The following is a 14,529-nucleotide window of genomic DNA, read 5'->3' as shown; positions in this document are numbered from 1 at the left end:
GAAGGTACAAAAACTGAGGCCTTCAATCCCTCTGCCCTCCTTCAGACCTGATGACAGAGATGATGGACATGTCCAGTGACCTGGTGGGTTCAGGGATTCCCTTCCTGGATTACCGGGCCTATGCCGAGCGCATTTTCTTCCCAGGCCACCAGGAGTCGCCACTGAGACGAGATCTGGATGTTCCTGAAAGTCGAAGGCAGACTGTGGAGCAAGGGCTGGTTCAGCTTTCCAATCTGCTCAACAGTAAACTCTTTCTCACCAAGGTCAGACAACATAGTTGTGTTTACATTTATTAAATAAAGGATGTGTTTTAAGGGAGTGCTGAAGAGCCGTTTAGAACCACATTACACCCAGGAAACAGGTTATTGGAAAAGATACACATCAATATTCCATCTTTTACAGGACTTTGCTCAAGAATCCGCTGTTGCAGGTCAGAAATGGTGTTTTTTCTCATCTTCTCATTCCTATTGTCCCTCCAGTTTATTCACACCCTGGAGGTCCAGCGGACATTCTCCCCAAGGGACCGGGCCTACGTGGCCTCTCTGCTGACCGTGGCCCTGCATGGTAAACTAGAGTACTTCACAGACATCCTGAAGACACTGCTTAACGATCTAGTGGAACAGTATGTGGCAAAGAACCCCAAACTGATGCTCAGGAGGTGAGTGCAAAGTCCGTTGGTCAGTTTAGAAAGGTATCTTTAGCACAGGTACTGTCTTCATCCATACATTGTTTGCTTACTTTTCATTTATAGAACGGAATCGGTGGTTGAGAAGCTTTTGACAAACTGGATGTCCATCTGTCTGTTTACCTTCCTGAGGGTACGTATGCTAGTTTTTTACTCCTGACAAGAGATCAGTGAACAAAACACAAACACCTCATGTTTTTTCATGAGGCTGTGATTATCCTGGAGGTCACAATAGCTCATTTTTACAGTGAGCTCAAGGTTCCAAAAATGCTCTCACTACAATGAAATGGCTACTATGAGGACTAACATCAACACACATTAATATGGTTGGGCTCATTGATCCCAGAAGAGTCTCAGTTTTACAGTCAGACCCAATTTATGCAACTCCAGGACCCCAGAATGCAAAAAGATTCAAATACTCCATCATAGAATTGGTGGAAAAAACGTATTTGTATGAGAAAAACTGCATGGGATTATCATACAGTGAGCATGTCTATAAAAAGGAAACCACTCATAGAACCCATTTTCATTCAGATATCTTGAGGTCAGAGGTCATGGGACCCCTATGAAGATGGCAATGCCAGTTTTTCCCTAGGGAGCGTTAATTAGCCCCCTACCGACAAGCTAACATGGTTGATACGGTTTGGCTTGTGACTCCTTATAACGAAGTAATCTCTATTTATGACCCTCATCACAGATTATGACTTATGTGTGTACAAAACGTTTTCAACCAAAGAGGGATTTTTTTCTTTTCTTATCGTTTCAATAGAAAATACTTATGTAAACACACATAAAAGAAAAACCAACATGAGTTTGTGTAACAACAAATACATTTTTATTTTTTATTAACCCTTTATTTATATACTGACCTCTTTTGTTTACCTTTGGACCACTCCGGGAGTCCCAAAATATAATATATTCCATTAAATTCAAATGCAATTAAGTGTATTATTATTACACAAGGTGGCCAACGCTGGCTATCCCAAAGTAAAGGAGAGCATTTGTTCAGGACACTCAGTAAATTACTCTTAAATAAAAATATGTTTGGGACATTGTTGACATTTCATCTTTATGCTTGGACAGGAATCAGCAGGGGAGTCGTTCTACATGCTCTTCAGAGCAATAAAGCACCAGGTGGACAAGGGGCCTGTGGACGCTGTGACAGGGAAAGCCAAGTACACACTGAATGACAACAGGCTGCTGCGAGAGGACGTGGAGTACCGTACACTGGTCAGAACACACCTAGATACTGTATAAAGTAACAAAGAAAATACAATGAAGGAAATCCATTGTGTACATTACTTGTTTGCCATGCTCCTTTTCCTAATTTTGATGGATTATAGGTATAATACGTAGGAAGTATTGCTAAACACACAACATAGCGATGATCGAGCGAACAAGAGACTGAATGAAGAGAGTGAGCTCCATTCAGTGAGGAAAAAGCAGTGAATTAGAGGATGAGTAAATGCAGAGCTTCGATTTCTCTGTCTGTGTCTGCCCTGTGCCCTGTGTGTCACTATCTGGCGCTGAGGGGGAGGGGCGTCACAAAGTTGCAGTTGGGAATCAGATAGCTTCACACCCTGTACGCTGTTATTGGCTGGGGTTTAAACTCCCATGTGGGCCGAGTCACACTCAGACATGTCCCTGCCCTTTCTAGTGTGTCATGTGATGAATGAGAGAGATTACTTTATTAGTTTAAACATTGCTTTTTGGGATAATATTACATATTATACCTTTTTAAGTTGTTTTAGTGCAATTGATTCAACCTGTAAAAGTTCTTGGAAATGTAAAACATAGCATTAACTTTATGCTAGTTACTGAAACCGCTATGGATCACTGCACATACCTGAACACTTCCCCACAAACTCTACACAGCAGTATTACAATATTTCATCCTCCTGTTTGTCTGTCCAGACGCTAAATGTTGTGATGCCAGCTGCAGCTGCCAGCGGAGGCTCTACGACCCACACGGTACCTGCCAAAGTCCTGGACTGTGACACCATCACCCAAGTGAAGGAGAAACTCCTGGAACAAACCTGGAAGGGAACCTCCTTTTCCCAGAGGCCGCACATTGATTCATTACACCTCGGTACGTCCAGTTCATTTTACAAAACCACACTTTTCTTTAGTGTCTGACTGCAGTGACTTGGGCTGTTGGTCAGATGACGCAGTTGATCACAATAACTAGTGGGCTTGTTTCTGTTTTGACTGAATATTCAGACATGGAACATTTCTACCGTGGTAGCTACAGCCACGCAGCAAACATTTACTCTGCTTTAAAACTGAAGGCTATCCATTTATTCATATTATAAAGTAGGATTAGATTATTTAATTGCCAGACCTTTCCATGAGCACCTGGATCTTCCATTTCCTGTTTTTGGAGAAACACAAATGTCTGATATGTTGCAGTATTTTTGAAAGCACTAGCATGAAGTTACATGAACATGTTTTTTTCCTCCCAGAGTGGCGCGCAGGCGTCGCAGGTCACCTAATCCTATCAGATGAGGACCTGACATCGGTAGTACAAGGCTTATGGAAGCGTCTTAATACACTGCAACACTACAAGGTAAGTACCGCACAAACACTTACATACACACACATCAACCATACATGTGGACCGTTCAGGGCAGGAAGTGTGAAAGCTGTGATACAACTTTGCAATGCAGGTTCCAGATGGAGCGACGGTCGCCCTCGTCCCCAGGAACACCAAAAATCACCTCCATGACAGCCATGATTACATGCCTGGAGAGAGTGAGTATTTTTTTTTCTTTGGACTGTTCTCACTAGATATTGACAGGAGTTTGGATATGAACAGATATAAAAAAAGGAACTTCTAGTGGCATGACAGCAAGGTTCACCCTCAATAACTCCCCGTCAGCTCTTAACAGATTTGCTGAGCAGAGCACTCTGATGTAGAGATGAAACGGTACAAAAGTCTAAAAACACAGTTCAGATGACAGAGAGCAGACATTTACTGAAACAAACTAGTTTAATGTCGGCTCCGTGGGAAATAAACATCTTATGTATTGATTCATTGATTTTATTTCCCTGCCCACGGTAGAGAGGGAGGGCAATATCAGCCTGTAGTGAAACGCACCCACACAGAGATTTTAATACACATGCAGCGGGATCTTTGTGTAATTTAAACAGCTGTCTATGCAGATTGCGCTTCGCTAAACATGACAATGGTAATATTACCCTATGCAATTATTCACCAAGACTTTTAGCATTTACACAGCTTTTATTTGGACTTGAACTTCCTCTTTCCTCCTTATTTTTCCTTATTTTTGAGGTATTGAAAAATATTTCAGGCCTCATTATTTGAAAAGTGGTGGTAAAGTATGTTCTGTGATCAGCTAAACTTACAGTATACATATCCTTCCTGTATGAGGAGTAGGAGGGGCAGTAGAAACAATTTTAATGTAGAAAACAACTTTACCTAAACGCACAATCATATCCTCGTCTTTCATGTGGGCAGCTGTATCCAGATGTAACTTATGTATAAGTAAATCTTCATGGTGTCATGTGTGAGCTGAACGGAGCCTAAATAGCCAGGGGAGGTCACTGTTGGACTGTGTACACGTTATGTTGCTGGGTGGGATGAAGTGGGAAGCTGTGGTGTAAAGGTATTTGTAAAACAGCTGAGAAACAGACAATGCTGTTGAATATATAGCTGTATTCTTTGGACCTGCATGTGCTGTTATCATCATTTTAACAATGACGGTTTATGTTTGCTTGCATAGTGTTTCTTAGCTTGCAGCCATACTGACCCAAGCCAACAAAAATATACTCATTCCCTTGTCCCCTTCTACCAGAAACCCCTATGTTGGATGATGGGGAGGAGGGAGGAGTGAGGCTTTGGCATCTGGTGAAAGCCGGCGAGGAGTCTGAGCTCCCCAAGCACAGGAGGGGTAGTCTGAGGGAGAGGGGCGGCGAGAGGGCCAAGGCTATCCCCGAGATCTACCTCACACGACTGCTCTCCATGAAGGTAAAACAGATGAGGTTATCCATCAAGGCGGTGCTCACTCACAAAAGATTCTACACATTTAAATCCAGCACACAAGATGCGGTAGTTTGTTAGATAGGTCCAAAAGTGTCTTCACTAGTATTCAACTTTGTGTTCCCTCCAGGGATCAACCTGATCAGTTAGTTCCCTCTAACGTATGTTCCCTAATGATAACTATAGTGATTATGATGACTTCGGCTATGTTGTCATAGGGCGCACTCAAACTGTCCATCCGTACAGTGCCCTGTGCTTTAGGGTACTTGTCTCCCCCCGCGCCCCAGGCCCGTTTGTAGCCACACTACCTGGGCCTCATGCGAAAGCTTCTTGCTGCCTATACGTCATCACGCCGTAACACGTCACACGCATTGATTGACGTCATCGCGATGCGTCGCTTTGTTTACAAATCTTTCCACAGACCTCAGAGTTTTTGTGCGTCTTGTCGACTGTTTTAGAATATTTTCATCGACCAAATCTGCAGTAAACACTCCACCTCCGCATCACACCAACGTGAACCTTTTGCCACCATTGTTTTAAATGTCCGCGCATGGTCCCTCCTTCTTTTTTCCATGTCCGAACAGGCGCACATAAAATTACCTCAGAACCGCCGTAGGCCTCGTGCTCGTACGTGTGCAAACGTGCTTCACAAAAGCCCACCCCTCCCAAACGCTCTGTGGACAAAAAGCATACCGCTCCCAGGCGCGGTACGGTTGCACTCACACTGGTCAAACGAACTAGACTTTAGCCGTGAAACGTCCTGGGGCACGGTACGGATGGACAGTGTGAGTGCGCCCATAGTCAGCAATGATGATGACCGTGATTATGACGAACAGCGAGACAGACCAAACAATAGAGAGAAAATAAATCATTGGTGTGTGGTGTGTGTGTGTTTGAATATGTGTTTTATGTAGGGAAAAGGAAAACAGCCAATCGTAGCAAGGTTATAATCAGTAAAGCAAATGGCAATAATGAGAATAATCACAATACTGTAACCCAACAGATAACCTAACGTGAGCTTGACCGTGTGAATGAATGCAAGCAGATTCGTGCAAAGGTTTGATAAATGTAACACTATCACTTTATCTTCTGTCCGTTAGGGCACGATGCAGAAGTTTGTGGATGATTTATTCACTGCGATCCTCAGCACCAGTCGTCCCGTACCTCTGGCTGTCAAATACTTTTTCGACTTGCTGGATGAGCAGGCTCTGCAGCACAACATCACGGACCCCGAGACCATCCACATCTGGAAAACCAACAGGTAACTGGCCCGGCGGCAGCTTACAAATGCTTTGGGTGTTAGGAGGTAGAGCTGGTCACAGGCCAACTTCTGGTGGGCCGACATGCGAGACAAGTTATAAACACACTTCAGGGGGAATATCATCCAAAGGTCTAAGAACACAGAACATATGGACAACAGCTGCTCTTGGTCAGGCCTGCCGTCAAGGGGGGGGAACACCCGTACAGTTGTCCCGGGCCCTGGAGAGGGTGGGGGAGGGTCCAAAGAGACCATTTATTCTCTCCTCTTGTAATACACGCTACAAGTATTGCAAGAAATGAGAAAAGGACGAGGGGAAAGCAAAAACGTCCACTGCCCTGTCACTATAGGACAAGAGTTAACCCTTGATCAGATTCACCTCATGAAGAAAATACACATTCAACGTTTGAAGATAACCTCGGACCTCTGGTACCACTGAATGGCAGGTTAAATATTAAAACTCCTGTTCTACATGGTGTGTGACTGATATGTTTACTGCGCTTTCCCCACAATCTTGTGAATATAGTAGCTCATGTTGGATCATTTCCTTCAAACTAGTAAACGTACGTAAAAGACTGTTGCTCTGATTTCTCAGTATATGTAGGCTACGTTATATGATCATAAACGGGATATTAACATCCATGTAAACGCACTGTTGAGAAACAGCGGAAGAACCACTTTGATTAAAAGACACACACTGTTTTACAAAATAAAATTATAAAGTTTATTATAAATAAAATAAAAATTACAAAGTTTATTAAAGCAATTGTTACCTTTCTGGCACTTCTCACACTTTTCTTTTGTTGTCTTAAAATGCTCCTAATAAGCATGTGGCACTAAAATGTAAGAGAAATCCATCAGGGGCGACTGTGGCTCAGTGTGTCGTCCTACATTCCAGAGATTGGCGGTTTGATTCCCACCTCCCCCGGTCCACATGTCAACGTGTCCTTGAGCCACGAATTGCTCCCTGTGCTGCGCATGGCTGTGTAAATGTGGTGTGAATGATTAGATTAGATTGTATGTAGAGGACCACCGCCATCAGTGTGAATGTCTATGTGAACGGGTGAATGTGACAAACTCTGTGAAAGCGCCTTGAGTGGTCAGAAGACTAGAAAGGCGCTACATAAGCAAAAGTCCATTTACCAGGTGTTCAAACTCATCAATATTCAATACTCATATAGTTCTGATAAAAGTCTGACCAATCATTTTATTCGGTCTTAATAAAAATATTTGCTGGGCTCATGCTGCGTACCAGTGCCATGGGAAGTCCAAATTTTCGTACCTCCGACGAGGCAAAGTGCACTGCAATGCCTGTCAAAGTGGAACCTCCTACTAGCGAATTCAGGGTACGAAAATATTTTTTTAACTTTTGATAAAAACTTTTCATGCTCAAATCACATATCTACGCGTGCAGTCCACCAGAGTCATCTGGCAAGTTTGTTTTGGTTCCCACCTGTGTTCGCGGTGCTCCATATAAACGGAACTAAACTGTGTTGAAATCAGATGAAACAAATAGCTCTCTGGTGTTTCTCTTCTCTTATTCTCAGACATATGAACACGTTGTCTTAATAGACATTATAACCGGCTGATCCCTGATCACATGTGCATCGTCTTTGCTGTCTTTGCAGTTTGCCGCTGCGGTTCTGGATCAATATCCTGAAGAACCCCCAGTTCATCTTTGACGTGCAGACCTCAGACCACGTGGATGCTGTGCTTTCCGTCATCGCTCAGACCTTTATGGATTCCTGCACCATCGCGGACCACAAACTGGGACGGGTGAGCTTATCATTTTCATCAGTCTATCTATACCACTGTGGCTGTGCTATTAAATATACAAATCCAAAATACCTCACTAGCTCTGGATGGGACAGTAACCGTTTTCATCATGGATCAGGTTAAAAAAAAATCACTCACAATAAGTTTTTCATGGTGAATTTCCGTTAGCGTGATAATCATGAATTTTCTCACGAGTTCCTTGACCGGCGACTGCAGTTTACTTAGGTTTGTCCTCTAACCATGACATAACAATAAGTCCATAAGTTCAAATCAAGTAGAATTTCTTTCATTTTACAGAAAATCTATCTTCTCATTTGGTGCAGCCTACTTTATAGTAAAGAAGTAGAAAGTGAAAGTGTTTGTTGCATGTACATTTATCAATAGCAACAACAAATGTTAGCTTGATCATTTAATAGGCTCTCCGTCATCACTGCAAAGCCGCTCAGCTGCGATTTCATGACATTATTAATAAGGAGGAACTTATGATTTATGATTACTTTATTTAAGATTGGATGATGTGAAGATGTGTGTCTCTATGAGAATTTCTTTTTCTTAACAGAATTTAAAGTATAGTGATTCCAGTATGTTTTAGAGCCATTTTAAGAGTTTTAAATATTTTGATGCTTATCAGGATAATATCATGAATCAAAGAAGGCCCTGTACTCAGAACATTAATTTAGCAACAAACAAATATTTTCTGTGTAAAGATACAGTGGCGTAATGGCATCTTGACAGAATAGAGCCTCTCTCCCTCTGTGTGCTGTAATCTAAGATGATGTTTGTTGTCTGTGAAGAAGCGTCACTGATGCATGTACTGGGATGAGAGCTGTGTGGAGGCAATCCCAAGTATTTCGAGCACCTTTAATGATGTAAAATAACATGACTATAAACAGTACATTCACATCACATCTATATGCAAAGATAAATAAAGGGGGTGGTGGGGATAGGAATTAATTTACTGTATGTCACTTAATATAAATAACATTGTATGAAGCAATTCATATTGTAAGACACTACAAAATGGGATTTGTAAAATGTCTAATGCTATAAAATCAAATCAGAATACCAAGCACAGTTAAAACAACACAGCTTTACATTACTGGTTTCATGTGATATTCATACACGTTTGTCCTCCTTGCACAGGACTCTCCCATCAACAAGTTGCTCTACGCCAGAGACATCCCGCGCTACAAACAGATGGTGGAGAGGTAAGAATATGGCAGCCGGTTGCCCCACTGACCCAGGGCATAAAAAGCATTCTGGAGGAGATAGAGAGGGGAGGGAGGGAGGGAGGGAGGGAAGGAGAGAGTGAGGTCTAGGACTTTCTGTCAGTGCCAGACAGAGGGTAGACTAAGCCTGCGAGGCTTCCATGCATGGATGGTCTGAGAGCAGGCTGCCGCACTTACCGCTGTCTTCTGTACATCATAGCCCGCAGATTACACCGGTGATGTATTAAAGCTTCGCTCGACACGTTTTTATGAAACAAATAAGCCCGTTTTATAAGCCTTATTAGTCTTATCTTAATGAAAAAGGATGAACGCTGAGGAAAACAGAGTTCTATACTCTTACCCTTCACCACACACACACACACACACACACACACACACACACACACACACACACACACCGATATGCTACAAATTAATCCCATTTTCCCATATGAAATTACACAGCAGAGACGGTGCACATCTTTTAGGATTTGGTAAACATTAATGACATCACTGGCTGATTTCTGGCTTAAAGTGTAACTTAAGAACAAATGGCGGGCTAATTTTTGCTGACCCCCAGTGCTTTAATGTCTCAACATACTGTAGTGATGTACGAGTGTACTCTCAACCAGAGGAGGTCAGTGTAGCAAGGTTTGGTATTATAATATGTCATTTTTATATCTAAAATTATAATATTTTGATGAGAGATGTTCAGCAGGGAGTCGAGAGCCCCTAGTTTAGAAGATCCTCAGTTACTGCAGGGGGGGCACCAGAGTGTTTTTTATTATTAGATAATTATTTAAAACTATTTAAATATGTCTGAAAATTATTTGTGGAAAACAAACCAACATTGATGATAAGCTGACGGGCCCGTAGGTAAGGTAGCCACCCACACATACAGTTAACAGTGTTTGGCTAAATTCAATCAAACCTTCTGTTTAAGCTACAAACATAAATAATGGCGTAATGTTTTGAGGTAATTCAAAGTTGAAAAACTGAAGTCTGACTTCTTAATATCGTCTTAACGGCCTCATTTAGCTCTGTGTTTACAAGAGCCGTCGCTTCCCTTGTTCCCAACGGGCCATCCTGATCTCCTCGCTGTAAACACCGGGAGCTGCTGGTTATCCAAATTGTCCTCATACTGTCAGTGTTGTTCCCAGCAGCAATGGCTCCTATCCCCCTACTTCCGGCGCCCGTGCTCGGACCACACTCATCCTCAAATTCATTGTGATCACCAAGTGTGAAGTAGACGCGGTAGGGTTGAACGGTTCTTGAAATATGCGAAGGACACACACATTGACACATGGTAGTTGGATAACTCTATACTCTCTCTCCAGGTACTATGCAGACATCCGTCAGACCATCTCCGCCAGTGACCAGGAGATGAACTCGGCTCTAGCGGAACTCTCTCGTGTATGTTACCCGCTCTTGTTCTCCCATTTTGCAAGATTTTTTTTTTTTAGGCAAGGTTGAACACATAAATCATTTCAGGTCTTTAGCGTTTCCATCTGGGTGGGTTCCTGACAGGCTACATGTGGAGTTTGAAATGAAATATGAATGGCATGGCAGCCAATGCAGTCTTTATCAGCCTGCACCCCCTGACGTTTTTGCCTCTCTTTATTTTTAACAGAATTACGCCGCTGAGGTCAACTGCCTCGTGGCTCTACATGAGCTGTACAAGTACATCAACAAATACTATGATCAAGTGAGTATAACCACAGTACAACAAAAACAATGTTTGCATTGTACAGTATGTTGTACCGTGGATTAGATGCATCTAGACTACACGCACAAATAAATTAAGAAAAACTAGAAATACATGAATTTATCATTTGCGCTCGCCGTAGTGTCACTGACTCGCCTATCCGCTTGTTGTGCTAACCTCAGCACTCGTTGCTAACAGCCAACAGCTAAAGGTTTCGGGAAGCACGCACACCTGTGAAACTTGGTTCTGCATTACGTACATCAATCTACATAACATGCCAAATACCTCATACCGTGCTTTTTGAACCCTGAAACCCCCGCAGTGGAAATTCCTTCACTGCGGCAGCACTAAGACGCATATCGTTGCTGTCTGGTGGAAAATCTTGTATGTCCAAAACCGTCATTTTTTTAGGCATGGGAGGTTTCGCAGACAGTTTGAGGATCCAGTGGTGTCACAAGATTGAGTCTCAAGCTCGTTTTTGATACTTTTCATGGGTTAAGACTTTAATAAAAGCCCGAACACAGATAGAACAATAACATTGATTTATGAAGAGAAATAAAACTTAACTACTACTACTAAACAAAACTAAAAACAGAAATATGAGGTTTCCGCTAGACAGTGACGATATGCAAAGCGTTATACGATGTTAAAGGTGGCACATTTACCTCCCATTTTTAAAATAATGGGTCATTTACTTCAGACGTCGCATACGATGCATGCAAATCAGAACAGGTAAAAATATAATGTTTTTCATGCACCTCTTTCAATCATCCGTCAGATCATCACAGCCCTGGAAGAGGACTCCACAGCCCAGAAGATGCAGCTGGGTTACAGGCTCCAGCAGATCGCTGCGGCTGTAGAAAACAAAGTCACAGACCTATGACCCAAAGGACCCAAAGGACGGGGTGGATTTTTTCTTTTAAGCCTCGAAAAGAGGACAATGATGGGAGAAGGTTCTGTCTCCTGAGGAAGAAAGTAGTTCCTTTATTTAAGGCATAGGAGGACAAAGGAACATCGTGGCACATACTGGATGTCCCTTTATTGTGAAGGGAGGACTTATCTTAAGAGGACCACTGACACTGATAATGTTTCCCGTCTCATCTCCATGAGGAACATCCAGATTTCACAGGTCCTCACCCTGGGAGTGAAATGAGAGAGAGAGAGAAAAAAGAAGAAAATGTGAAATGAAGCACATTAAAACGGGAGTTTCCTCTGAACCACGACATCTCTCGTAGGGATTCCCCACGTTACATTCAAACTAAAGGGAGTTAGAATATGAAAGCAATCTGTATTTCCCTCGACTCTATGTGTCCCAGCAGACTCTGCGGTGTTCTTGACAAAGCGCACTGAACATTCCTGCGAGTTTACAGCCGAACATATCGGCCCTCCGCTGAGGAACGGAGGCCGTAGGTGCCCTGGGTGAAGAAACTGCGGAGGGAATCGGGGGAGGAGTTTAACGTCGACAGCCGTGGAGTTTTCTACCACGTTCTATCAAAGTCTTACACGATGGATTAACAGATCATGACAGTTGACAGTGCTGTGGCGCCCGAGCAACCGTTCGAGGGATGTTTTCATTCTGCTTTCAGTCTCCTTAAATCACTCTACCAAGTCTTACTGGACCATGTTGAATCAGCTGTTATTGGACAGTCGGTTCCGTGTAAACCGTTTCCCTTTTTAAATGTTTTAATCTTCACATCACCGCTTGTCCTTTTACCGCAATCATAGACGCCGCCTATAGTTTGAACTGCAAAGCAGCGGTTTTGTAAAAGTGTCGATTCGTATTTTGTCGAGGACTTGGTACGTGAATACTCTCGACTCGCTTCCTTCTCACGACGACCTACTCCTGCGTTTGTGGATTCTCCGTTTCTTAGGTAACGCTTCGCAAATGTCCTTTTTGTAAACAATCGTTTTTTCTACGCATTACCCGAGACAATTGCGGCTGAGGTACTTAGCTAGCTAACCCATTAACTGATCCGTCCTTAAGAGCACCACGGGGATAAAATATTTAACTATGCGTCAGAATCCATAACATCACTTTAATCTGTACTAATTCAATGGGAAAGAACAGATCTTATCTCTTATGAAAGACCAAGCCTGACTTATTGGATATAAATGCACAAATGTTTATATTTTAATCCCGTTTCAGTATTTATTTCCCTTCCCCCTTTTTCTATTTGTGTAATATATTTTTCTTCCACGGGACGACAGGGATTGTTGCGATTGACAGTATTTTTCTTTAAAGGTCGTCATAGAAACTGTCCTAGCGATGGATTGTAAATGTGAAACGACTGTAAAAATAATGCGTGGAATTAGATCACTACCTATTTATACAGTTACTTCTCATATATGAGCATTTCATAGATGTATTTAAATGACTTTGGGCAATTTATTTTGTATTCTTTGGGTTTTTTTTTAATTCAGGCTTGATCTTCCGTACTTCTGAGGTGTTTTGGCGGCCGTTTGTTATCTCCCCCCCTCTTGAATATACCGGTGTCATACATTTCAACAGACATGTCGTCTCTGAACTCAGAACCTTCAGTATTTTGGACTTTTTCCTGCTGCCCTCACTGGACGGTTGTTAGAGCAGGAACAAACATCTCGTGCTGTCAGAGCCGCTGCGCCCTGATTTTAAGCTTTCATTAACATTTCAGTCTTTCTTGTCCAAGTGGATGCCAGATTTGAACAGTGTTACGCTGCACTATTTTATCTAAATTCTGTCCTTTCCCCTCGCAAAGTACACAGGGTAAGACGTGACAAGCCGGCTTCACCGTTCGCAGACCGAGCTTTAGTGATAATGCAGATACGCGGGGTGATGAAGTGTCCACAATATCAACTGGATCGTTTTAAACTACAGCATCATGGATTCATGTCGGTTCGATTTGATTGATTCACATTAATGTGAAATGTAAAAGCACCCGCGAGGTTGCTCTGCCGCCTCACACGGCCTTCGCCTAAAGTGAGGTATTTATTTGAATCACTTTTAAACAGTCAGTTCTCGTTTTATAGACAATTTTATGTTGTTTTTAATCGTCGGAGGGCCACATCGCTGCGTGGAGAGAAGAAAATAGACAGGCGATGTAAAAATAGAGGCGAGCTTCCGTGGACTGTGCAGCAGGAGCAGCAGCAGCCGTGTCACGCCACGTCCGTGTCCAGTGTATTTTGGCCGTTAAAGGAGCAGTGCGTAGGCTTTAGCGGTGAGGAATACCCTAACCCAACGTCCTTTCCATGCATGTAGAGAAGCAGGTGACGTCAACGAGAGGACCCACTCCATATGTAGATATAAAGGGCCCATTCTTAGCCAATGAAAACCAAACGACTCTTAGTTGTAGGTCATGAAAACATAGTTCTGAATATCCTACTCCATTTCTTCCAATAGATCCCCGTTAATCCTAAACGCTTCTCCTGTGAATCAGGAGTCCCCTGTCGCTGCGACGCCCCTTGAAAGTCTTTTACTACTTTTTTTTTTCTCCAATTTAATTTATTTTGTATTTATTTTTTCCGCATATGTTGTTGGATGTTATTTTCGGACGTATAGAAGAACAGTGGCGATGCGACTCCACGTGAGATGTGACTTCACGTTTCTTTTTAAAAGTGAGAAATTACACTTTTTACAGACTTTTCGTGCTAAAGCTCAATGTTTCCTTTTGTCCGTCGATCTCTCAAGATCGATTTTACTACAAGTCAAATTCACATCATCAGCTCTTTTGAAATTCGGATAGTTTTAATCTCTTTTATCAATTTTAGAGGCATTAGAAAAGTATGATTTTTAATGGTACAAGCGATTATTTTGTACATTAAAAAAAACATTTTTGCACATTATTGTTGCTCGTGACTTGTGAATGCAAAGCTGAGTTCTGATGTTTTCCATGTTCCTGTAGATACGTACGGCTCTGAAGT

At 42.5% G+C, this 14,529-nt stretch overlaps 1 protein-coding gene across 1 annotated transcript in view; it reads left to right on the top strand.

The window, feature by feature from the left end:
* The window catches only part of LOC310951659 (plexin-B1-like), a 72,774-nt gene extending 58,245 nt beyond the window's left edge, over positions 1-14,529 (top strand). The window contains exons 25-38 of the mRNA XM_083919987.1: positions 46-263; positions 480-658; positions 752-818; positions 1,769-1,915; positions 2,600-2,774; positions 3,148-3,251; positions 3,352-3,436; positions 4,501-4,673; positions 5,786-5,946; positions 7,572-7,719; positions 8,863-8,927; positions 10,265-10,340; positions 10,558-10,632; positions 11,411-14,529. Coding sequence (XP_083776113.1) covers positions 46-263; positions 480-658; positions 752-818; positions 1,769-1,915; positions 2,600-2,774; positions 3,148-3,251; positions 3,352-3,436; positions 4,501-4,673; positions 5,786-5,946; positions 7,572-7,719; positions 8,863-8,927; positions 10,265-10,340; positions 10,558-10,632; positions 11,411-11,515 — 1,778 coding nt within the window. The 3' untranslated portion in view covers positions 11,516-14,529. The remainder of the gene's footprint in view (positions 1-45; positions 264-479; positions 659-751; positions 819-1,768; positions 1,916-2,599; positions 2,775-3,147; positions 3,252-3,351; positions 3,437-4,500; positions 4,674-5,785; positions 5,947-7,571; positions 7,720-8,862; positions 8,928-10,264; positions 10,341-10,557; positions 10,633-11,410) is intronic.

This window comes from Echiichthys vipera (assembly GCF_963691815.1).
Source record: "Echiichthys vipera genome assembly, chromosome: 9".
NCBI classification, from domain to species: Eukaryota; Metazoa; Chordata; class Actinopteri; order Perciformes; family Trachinidae; genus Echiichthys; species Echiichthys vipera.
The sequence above is the reverse complement of the archived record's forward strand: the minus strand, read 5'-3'. Positions and strand labels throughout refer to the sequence as shown.